The sequence below is a fragment of the Ricinus communis genome, chromosome 7, assembly GCF_019578655.1.
Source record: "Ricinus communis isolate WT05 ecotype wild-type chromosome 7, ASM1957865v1, whole genome shotgun sequence".
Classification (NCBI taxonomy): Eukaryota; Viridiplantae; Streptophyta; class Magnoliopsida; order Malpighiales; family Euphorbiaceae; genus Ricinus; species Ricinus communis.
This window is the reverse complement of record NC_063262.1, coordinates 18,240,305-18,251,133: the sequence shown is the minus strand read 5'-3', so window position 1 is coordinate 18,251,133 and position 10,829 is coordinate 18,240,305. Positions and strand designations below refer to the sequence as shown.

The window sequence follows — 10,829 nt, the reverse complement described above, 5'->3', positions numbered from 1 at the left end:
CAAAGATATTTCAATTTCCACCTCTATTTTTTATCCCATTACAGTTCAGGGGAAAAATACTATCTTGCCCATAGTATTCTATGCAACGAATCAATTTCCATTCCATCTCAAAAACAGATATCCAATTTATTTACTTTTTTTGTAGAGTTGCCCTCTTATCTGTGGAGATAGGCCATAGCTTATCTGCAACATGCACTGCATGGTATTCCACGTCACGCAATCATTTCAATCATTTCTCTTTCTCTTTCTCTGCCAGTGCCACCCCACACTCCATTACCCCTTCATCATCCAATTTAACACCTCATTTACATTTGACACGTCAATCCCACACCTAACACTCTGTTTTTTTAACCTCTGCCAATGGAAAAGGAAAAAACAAACAACAAAATAAAATAATATTACAAAATATACCCAAGTACTCAACGGTACACTGCTTCTTTACAATGAGATATTAGCAAAATATCTTCTTCCACGTGGGCATTTCCTAGTGGGTTGTCAGAAGCCATCCGTAACATAGTACTGTCCCCATAACACTTTCTGGGGTTCATAGGCCTTTTAGTATTTTGTATTACTAATTACTCCATTCATAAAACATGGGCTCTTTTTAAATACAAAGCATTATATAAAGAAAAAGAAAAAGAATAACTTGCTGTATTAATTTGTTTCATCCAAAATCAAGAAATTAATCCTTAGTTTGAGAAATAAAGGATGGGTTCCTCTTCTAATTTTCCATCCACCCATCCATACAAGAAGGAAAAGAAATAAAGAAAGTTTCCCTTTATTATTACCTTTCCTCCCTAACACCTCGTTTGGGAAAGTGAAAATAAGGGATGGAAGAGGAAGAGGAAGAGGAAGAGAAAAGAAAAGGGTCAACAGTGGGCCAATGAATGTTTAATTTCTTCACCCAATCCGCAAGAAACAACTTTTATTTTGCTTCATCCAAACAATGCTTAAATGTCATGCCATAACCATTAGCGCCATAAATATCATTTTCTTAAAGAATAACAATTACAATATTAGTGATTATAAAATTTGCAAGAGTACAGAAGATATTTCTGACTTTCTCATCTTGTCTCAATTATTTTGTCATTTTCTTGGCCCCTACTGAATTTTATTGGTGTTTGTTAAAAGTAACAAATTGAAAATCTTTAGTTTAACAAATTAGTTTTTCATCCTTTTATAATTTACTTATTTCTTTCTAGAAATAGTTTTCGGAATTAAAAAGATAGAAAACAATTTTATCCACCTCAGTCCTATACTGGTATTTAGTACCATAAATATAAGAATGGTAAAGTCCACCTGACCCTTTCATCTCCATTTTTATACACAATCTTAAACAGAGCTTCAAACCTTTTGGCGCACGGACTGAGTTGTAGACTTTTAAAATGAGTAATGTTACATGTGATTTTTATATATACTATTTTTATAAAACTGTCTTTTAATATTTTAAAATTAAAATAAAAGAAAGTGAGATAAAAAATGATAGAATATTTAGCAACATTTCTTTAAATTTATAAATTTAATTAAAATTTATGAATTTTAAATTTACAAATTTTAAAAATTTTATCGTTTGGATTAAACATAAAAAGATGAATTCTTATTTAAAGTTAAGAATAATTTTTAAGTTAATATAAGTTTAGTAGGGATAACATTGAAATAATAATATATAATATATATATATATATATATATATATATATATAAAACAATTCACTATTCTTTTAAATTAGTAAATTTTATTAGAAGGTGGAAAATTAAAATACTAAAAAATAAAAAAATTTAGGAAAAGTGATTTTTTTTTAAATCTATAGATTTAGACTAATTTTTTCTTACTAAACAATAAATCTAAACTAAATTCATGAATTTTATAAGAACTCTCATTTGGATTTTCTCAATCTAAATGACGTTTAATTCATTGTAGACATAAGAATATGTGAATCAGATTATCAATTAGAATTAATGGAAGCCATATTTCTGTTGTCAAATGGATAACTAAAATATAAATTTCTCATTTGTAAATTTATTTGATCTCCTGTACCAACGAACATAAAGCTTGCACTAAGATGCACCCAACATGTTTCAGAAATTAGGGAAAGAAACACTAAATAAGCATGGTAATATTGTTAAGTATACATATAATAATGAAATATTCTCGAGCATAATGTTAACATCTTTAACAAAATTCCCTAAAAATTTGGTACTCTTTTGTAATGATCCACTCATCAATAAACAAACAGAAGTTTATAATATATGCACTACGTTAGTACCTCACGAATTAATCAAAATCCACTGCTGGATCTTGGACCCATCTACTTTGCCATTTCGAACACCAATATATGCTATTACTTGCCCATTCCATGTCAGAGACCAGTGCGATAAATCAACCAAATGTGTTGAGCTCGATAAAAAAAAATTCATTTAAAATTATTTTTTAAATTAATCGAGCTAAATTTGAGTTGAATTTTAAATGAACTGAATTCGAATTTGGTAAAATTTAATTCGTTAGCTCGCGAGCTTACTCGCATGCTTGAGCTCAATTCGTTTTAAAAATTTATAAATAAATTTACGATTTAGCTCCTGAACATATTTATCTATAAGCTCGTCTTAGGCTTGTTTAATGATTTGAGTTCGAGTTCAAATTAATTTTATTTTTTAAATTTAAAATTTTATAAATAATAATAATATATATAATAATAATTACAATAATTAATTGAAATAATAATAATAATAATTAATATTAGAAAATGCTTAGCAAGCACGAGCATAAAACTTTTTATATTATTATATAATTATTTAAGGAGCTAAACTCAAATTAGCTTATTTAATATAATAAACAAACTATTTATGAACTAAGTTCGAACTATTCGTGAGTTTAATAATTTTAAAATCAGCTGAGTTTCAGTTCGAATAGCACTCGAATTTTTACCGAATTAAATTAACCGAGCTTGAGGTTGTCAAAATTCAAGTCGATTCCATTAATTTATAACCCTATTAGGCAATAGTACAGTTTAATTAATCCTATATAGTACACCAAAAATATTTACTCAAATTGATATTTTTTAACTAAAAACAGTAAAAGAAAAGTAAAATCTATTAGTTCAGTTAACTAAAAAGTTCGTCAGTGATCCAAATGCACCATCCGGTATAGCTACTTTGTTTCGACATCATTTTCTGGTACTAGCTCCGATATCTCTTTGCTTACAGTTAAAATAGAGATCTTCGGGCATCATCAACTCCAATAGTATAGCGGATGGTGTTGACAAGACCCGGAGTATGAACTCATTAACGTATAACTTACAGATAATCTTAAAATTATTTACAAAAAGACTTATATGAAAAACTGAATTCCTAAAAATTACTTTTAAGATTATATAAAAAATATATAAATATTTATTATTAAAAAATATAAATTTTTTAAGAATATGAAAGGAAAATAAAAAATATCTCTCCAATTAAAATCTAACCATATGATTAAATTTTTCTAAAATAGAAATAAAAATAAAACTGATCTATTTAATAAATCGAATTTTCAGTGTCAGTCGATGGTACAAAACCTGTCCCCTTTTAAAATCCCTAAGAAATTTCTCCTAAATTAATAATGGCACGCATCTCGATGCCTTCAAAATAATTACATTTTCTTGAAATAAATTCCCTGGCAATATTTTTGAACAATATATTTACAAAAAAAGATGTGGCATTGTATAGTGCGCTTGCACTGCCATCAGCAAAGTACAATTAAAATACAAAGAAGGTAAAGTGATTTTCCCTCTATTCCCGTTTCTCTCACTCTCTCACGTACTAAATCCAATTACTCTCCAGTAATCATCGTTCACTGAACAACAAGCAGCCACGTTTCATTCCAGCAAAGCGAGTAGTACACACGCGAGGGTGTTCGATTCATTCCCTAAAAAGAGAGATAAAATGCCCTTGAGGAAAAAGAAGGACCCTTTTTAACTCATACTGCAGTGACAACTGGACAAGGTGGTGAAACAGCTGTATGCCTCCACGTGGCTGAATACGACTGGCTGAGATCTGCGAAATAATCCTTTTGAATGGGAGGCATGTCGTGCCAAGTGCCCTTCACAACAGTGACCAGCTTTAGCCAGCTAAGTGGGGGCAACAGTAACGGCTACATTTTTAATCCTTATCTCTGTCCAGTTATATTCGATTTTTATTCTTTGTAATCCTACGTGGCAAATGATTTGGCATAAAAATAACAAAATATTAAATGACGTGGCTGGGGGTCTTATAGAGGAAGCCAAAGGAATTGGCTATAAGAAGGACCAAGGGTTTCTTCTTCTTCACTCTCAGTGAAGCATTCAGTGAAGAAGCTTCTCCCCTCTCTCTCTCTCTCTCTCTCTCGTTCTCTGTCTGTCTCCCTCTCTTTAAACAATCATCGGTTTCTCTCTCTGTAGTTTTGGTTTTAAAATTAGTGAAAAAGGAAATGTCTGCTATTATTGTATTGTTGGTGGGTCTAGTCGTGCTTGCTGGTTCAGTTAACTCAGCTAAATTTGATGAGCTCTATCAAGCATCATGGGCTCTTGATCACTTCATCTATGAAGGAGAACTTCTTAAGCTCAAGCTTGATAACTATTCTGGTATGTATTAACATTTTATTTCTCTTTGATCCACATGCATTGCTCTGTTCTGCTCTGTTTCTGTAACAGTACTAAGTTCATGTATGCTGCGTATTTGATTATTGTTATATTTCCTTTTATGTATGTCGTCTTATGATGATTTGACTTGACAGGTGCTGGGTTTCAATCTAAAAGCAAATACATGTTTGGGAAAGTAACCATACAAATTAAGCTTGTGGAGGGTGATTCTGCTGGAACTGTGACTGCCTTCTATGTAAGTGCGTTGTTAGTAATAATGATGCTGCTGGTTGTTACTCCTAACCAATTTGATTAATGTTAATAGAATTGATTATAGCTTAGCTGGATTGCTTGATGAACCGGGTCCAAGTTGTTTAAATAATAATGCCCTCCTGTTGCATAAAAGTTTTCATGTTTGGCTCTATTTGCTTTCATGGGTAGCTAGTCTGCTAGTGTTAATAATACTAGCAGCAGCAGCTACCTACTCGTGAGTCTCATAAAGTTTAATTATTTTGCATTTACTAACTTAGTCCCCACCTTGACAAAGAATTATTTCTCTCTTTTGTATTATTGAACCATATACTATTGTTTTGGACTAAAGTTTTTATGATTTTGATTATCAGATGTCATCAGACGGTCCAAGTCACAATGAGTTTGACTTCGAGTTCCTGGGTAACACAACAGGTGAACCTTACCTGGTTCAGACCAATGTGTATGTTAATGGCGTAGGTAACAGGGAACAAAGATTGAACCTTTGGTTTGACCCTACTAAGGACTTTCACTCCTACTCCATCCTCTGGAATCAGCACCAAGTTGTGTAAGCACCGTCATCATCACTTGTATTTATGGATACTTGCTAACTTGCTTGCATATTCATTAGCCAAATTGTTAAAAGATTAATGGGATTCTTAGTAAAATGTCTAAATTTTTTAGTATTTGGCGACAAAAATTGGCCTTGTGGTTAATGTGAATGCTAGCTTGGTAGGCTAGTGTAATTGACTGTTACCGCCATGACAGTGAAAACTGGAAAGCAAACAATCATAATAATCATTCCCTTGCTCATGTGACTGTTGTGTGTCTAGTTGGTGTTATTGGTCCTATGACAAAGTTGAAAAGGAAAGCAACTGAATGTGAACCAAACCCACAAAAGAAGGGGAAGAAATAATCAAATTTTGGATAATACATGCCAAAGAGCAAATGGGAACCAAGTATACAGATGTAGTTGTTTACTACTGATTATGGCTTTTGGCATGTAGTTGTTCCGTACACTACATGCATACAATTGATGCTCTCCTTGTGGATAGTAGCTCTATGATTCCCACTTCTTGTCCTTGTAATTATTGATTGTTTTGAGAAAGATGTGACAAGTCATTCTTCTATTTACCCTTCCTACATAAATAATGCATTGCAGAATAATTCATTGAAATTCACATATGCATTTCATGTGTTGTGTGTTTTTTACTTTCTAACAATTTGCTCAAACCTTTTGTTGTTAAATCAGATTTCTAGTGGATGACACTCCAATCAGATTGCACACCAATATGGAAAACAAGGGAATTCCTTTCCCTAAAGATCAACCAATGGGTGTATATAGCTCAATCTGGAATGCAGATGACTGGGCTACACAAGGTGGCCGTGTCAAGACCGACTGGACCCATGCGCCATTCATTGCGTCCTACAAGGGTTTTGAAATTGATGCATGTGAGTGCCCAGTAACAGTGGCAGCAGCTGATAATGCTAAGAAATGTAGCAGTAATGGTGAGAAGAGGTACTGGTGGGATGAACCAACATTGGCTGAGCTCAATTGGCACCAGAACCATCAGCTCTTGTGGGTTAAGGCTAACCATATGATCTATGACTACTGCACCGACACTGCAAGGTTTCCTGCCACCCCTGCCGAGTGCCTGCACCATCGCCACTAGTTTTATGTAATGCCACGTAGTGTAATGGTTACGGAGACGGGTTTCCAGGGTTGTAAAAAAAGAAGTGAAAAGATGGGGGGAGGTGAATCAGAAGTATCACATTAAACATGTGCTCCATGTTTCATATTTTGGTTCTTCAGATTGTATGATATTATGATAGATTAATATATCATTTGTTCTTTCTTTTCTCAACTGCATAATTGTGACATTTGTAGTAAAAATTGGTTGTGGAGTTCCATAATTGCATGAACTCTGAAATGATTTTTTCTCGTGTCCACAAACTATTATTTTCAAGTAGCGGTATTTTTATTTGGGATTGATGGATAAATAATTGATATATATTTAAATATATATTAAATTTATCATTTGGATGACCCCCGGGGCAAATAGACTTTTTATCAATTTTTTTTTGTCTTAGCTGAATTTTTATTTTAAGTAACACTGAAAAAATAATCAATTGGCATATAGATATTTTTGTTCTATAATCAAAATATTCAGTAATCCTATGGTTTCTTTTACAAGGAAAAAAAATAAAAAACATTAATTCTTTTTTCTTAAAAATATTATGACATCTAAAGCAACTCATGATTTCTTTAAATTATTAGAAAAATTTAAATAAAGTGCATAATTGAAAAAATAAAGAAAAAGTAGACTTGAGAGGACATCTCCCTTATCTTGAGACTAAACAACTGGAAGGAAATTAAAGTCAGAATGATCCTAACCCTTTAATTGAAATGCCATCATGAGATGCTATGTGCTAGTTAGTGCATGGGAAATATTTAATACAAGGGGATCCCACCAGAGCTGCAAATCCAAACGTGGAAAATATTAACTACCCTTCTTGTCGCAAATTGATCAAGATCAATGGCCATATTTTGGACTATTTAGGTCCTTAATATTTTAAAGTTATTTTTTTACATGTGTAAAAGCATTATATGTTAATAGGGGCAAAAATTGAGACAAATCAAGACGAGATGTTTAACATTTTTCTCCAATGTAGCACTAAGAAATTTTCAAATTCATTTAAATATTTAGATTAGAGAGAAAACATTGTTACTGTAATTTCTTATAGAGATGATTATCTAGATTGGTGAGAAAATATTGGTAAAACAATTGCAATCAACATTAGTAAAAAAGCGTTAGGAAAATAAAAAGAATTGTTGAAGGAACATCATTTTCTTCATAAAAAGGAAGTAAGAACCTGCAACAAAGTACGATGTACTATCCTTCTTGATTAAATGGAAAAGAAGAATAAGAGTATGCAACAAAAATTTTACATGATTTATAGAGGCACTTGATCTATAACTTACTCAACATGGCAAGAAATGTGCTTCTAATGTTTTTGGAATTAGTGGCAGTTCATATAAATCATTCAAAATTTTGGATGTAACTGTTTATACTTTGAACTTATTTCGCAATTCGAAACTTGAATAATGAAGGAAGCTCAAGATACAATTCTATTATCAATGAATGATTTTTCTTTTGATGAACATTGTACATGCAGTTGTTAAAAATTCAAAATAAGAAGTTTATCAATGTATTATTTTTATATTTTTTTAATTAATAGTTCTGTTAGAATTCTTATGGAAAGATTTTTATTTTAGGATTTGTGATTATCTTTCATAATAAATAAGATTTTAAGCTTCTTGATTAAAATTTTGGAGCACATTGAGATAATTGCTACTCCAAAAAGATGTTGGAAAGAAACAAGAGTTACATAAACCTATACAAGTAACTAAAATATTTAAACAATTGATGAGTAAAATGCAAAGAGAGACTTCTATTCCTACGATAAATAATACGATTATTGATATTAATTATTCCTACGCAATAAAATTTCAGATATAAAGTATAAGTCAAAATACTGAGTAACCATTTAGATTATTGAGTAAAAAGCTATTTCAAGTTTGATCTAAAAGTTTTAGTTTTGCATATATAGGTTTGCATGGTTTTGAAGTTGCAGGTTTAATAGCCTAAGCTCATTCTATTGCTAAAAATCTCTAGCTCAATCACTCATCATGCCATTTGAAGAACTTACAACTCCCACTCTATCCAAGAACAAAATCATCATTGGCAAAAAAATTGCAAAATCTAACTATTTCACATCACAAAGTTATCCTAAATTGCCATCTCTAAAATTTCCTCCCCTAGTAAGTCCTTGAAAAAAACATTCTTGCTCTATGTCCACAATCACAATAAATAATGTCATCATAAAGGTTGAGCATGCTAATTTATCAAACTGCATACCGGCTACATTGTTCGATGGTAGATTGCTTAGGCCTTCATCACTTGGTGGTGGATTCTTAGTCCTGCACCATTTCTTTGCCCTTCATCACCTTTGTCATTAGACATTTTAGGTATTCAAAGCTTCAATGGCAAAATCTTAGCTTTACATTATCTATTCCAAGCTTTTTAAAACATTTCTTTCAAGCCAACATGTAAGACTTTTCTCATTATTATTAATTAATTTTAACACCATTAAGTGCATTTCAAACGTGCACTCAAGACTGGCAAAAGAAGCTCTAAATATGAGTTGAAATAATAGTTTAAGGACTCGATAAAATAAATTAATTATTTAGGGGTTAATTAAAATAAAAATAAATAGTTCATAGGCCAAAATTATGAGTTTTTTCATTTTTCTATAGGAACTTTTTTTCTTGGCAAGTACATATTTAAGCTATTGAATTTTCAGTTTTACTTTATTAAGCCCTTTAATTTAACTTTATCATTGAACTTTTATACTTTTATTTTTTGCTTTGATTAAGGACTCAATAGTCCTTAATAAAGCAAAAATAAATGTACAAGGGCTAAATAGAATAAATAAAAATCTTATAAAATATATGTAAGAAGTTTCTAATTCAAGTAAACATAAAAGAACAAGGACACAATATTAGAATTTTAATCTCTATTATGCGGGCTTACATATTTAATAATAATTATATTAATAACAAATAACTTGGTCAAATGAGATAAGTTATCAATAAGGTCTTCAAGTCTGACCCGAGCTCCAAAATACTTGAAATGCATTATGTTACACATGTTTATATGCCCAATTACTTGTATTTTTGTGCATATTTATCTTGTTTTATGCCAGAATCACCTATGTTTTGGTTCCTTACATGTTTCAAGTGATCATTGATGAACATTATCAGTGTTTGAGGGGCGATACGTGCAAATACGGACTGAAATTCATCAAAATTGGACAAAGGCTCGCATTTCAAGGTTGAGCACGGCTTGGACTCTGGCCATGCTAAACCATTGGCCTTTGATCTTCAAATATGGCCTTTTGGCATGGTTTTCGAGGCCACCACGGTCTCCAACATGGCCCATGGTGGCTCAGCACTAGCGAGGGCACGGTTAGGGAGTAAGGGATTAATTTTGGGACTCAGAGGCTGAGCACGGCCTGGACTCAGCCCGTGCTGACCAGCACAGGCTTGACCATGGCCATGCTGAGACATTTATATAGGCTATTTCAATTTGTTTTATGGGGTTCGAGTTTTTAAACTTAGATCTCATATATGCACGCGAACCATTTCTTTCCAGACTTCGACGATCGACTTTGGTAGACCATTTCACACATTAAAGGACATATTTCAATAGTTCAAGCATCACATTAAAGATCAAGAGCAGATTTTGAGGCATTCAAGAGGCAATTCGAGGTTCATTATTCAGATTTGAAGATTTAGAACTGTTCATCTGATTTGAAGAAGAAGGGTGTACATGTTTCTAATTTTCTCTTCTGCATTTGTTCTTTATTTTGTTTTATTCATTAGCACGAGTAGCTAGAGCTGCTGAACCCATTGGGGTTCCTTTGTTTGTTGGATTGCACTTCATATTTATAAGATTTTGATTATCAACTCTTGTATTCTTCTTGCTTTCAGTATTAATAAGATATCGCATTATTCATGAGACATTGTGAATTATATTCTTTAGATTGCTTTCTGTAATTGAGAAATTTATTTAGTAATTAGAATTTTGAATAGCAAGAACTGGTTAATAATCACTTAGAGATAAAGGTAATTAACTAGCTAGATTAAGAATTAACAACTCTTAATAGCAGTGGATTAATCTTAAGGCTAATCTAAAATCAATCATTGGGAAGAGATTCCGTCGTTTAGGTTCTTAGGCTTAGGAATTTGGTGTTCTAGAGAGGGAACTCAAATTCAATTTAGAATCCACTCACGTATAATCAATAATTGGTAATCAATATAATTTCTACCTTTGTTAAAATCCAACTATCTTAGGTCCCCCTTGGGTTTGCTTTCTTTCCTTGATTGTTTCACTAAACCTTTGCAGATTGCTTGGCATTTAGC

General features: G+C 32.0%; 1 protein-coding gene across 1 annotated transcript; it reads left to right on the top strand.

Annotated features, from left to right (window-relative positions):
- Positions 1-4,300: 4,300 nt before the first annotated feature.
- On the top strand, positions 4,301-6,708 carry LOC8266936 (xyloglucan endotransglucosylase protein 6). The gene is made up of 4 exons (XM_002522655.4): positions 4,301-4,597; positions 4,750-4,850; positions 5,218-5,411; positions 6,096-6,708. The coding sequence occupies exons 1-4, from the start codon at positions 4,444-4,446 to the stop codon at positions 6,514-6,516; spliced, it is 870 nt and encodes a 289-aa protein (XP_002522701.1). The 5' UTR covers positions 4,301-4,443; the 3' UTR covers positions 6,517-6,708.
- Positions 6,709-10,829: the final 4,121 nt, after the last annotated feature.

Coding starts and splice junctions, on each gene's coding strand:
- LOC8266936 (XM_002522655.4), top strand. CDS start 4,444: ATGTCTGCTATTATTGTATTGTTGGTGGGTCTAGTCGTGCTTGCTGGT. Junction 4,851..5,217: donor GAACTGTGACTGCCTTCTAT/GTAAGTGCGTTG, acceptor TTTGATTATCAG/ATGTCATCAGACGGTCCAAG. Junction 5,412..6,095: donor TGGAATCAGCACCAAGTTGT/GTAAGCACCGTC, acceptor TTGTTAAATCAG/ATTTCTAGTGGATGACACTC.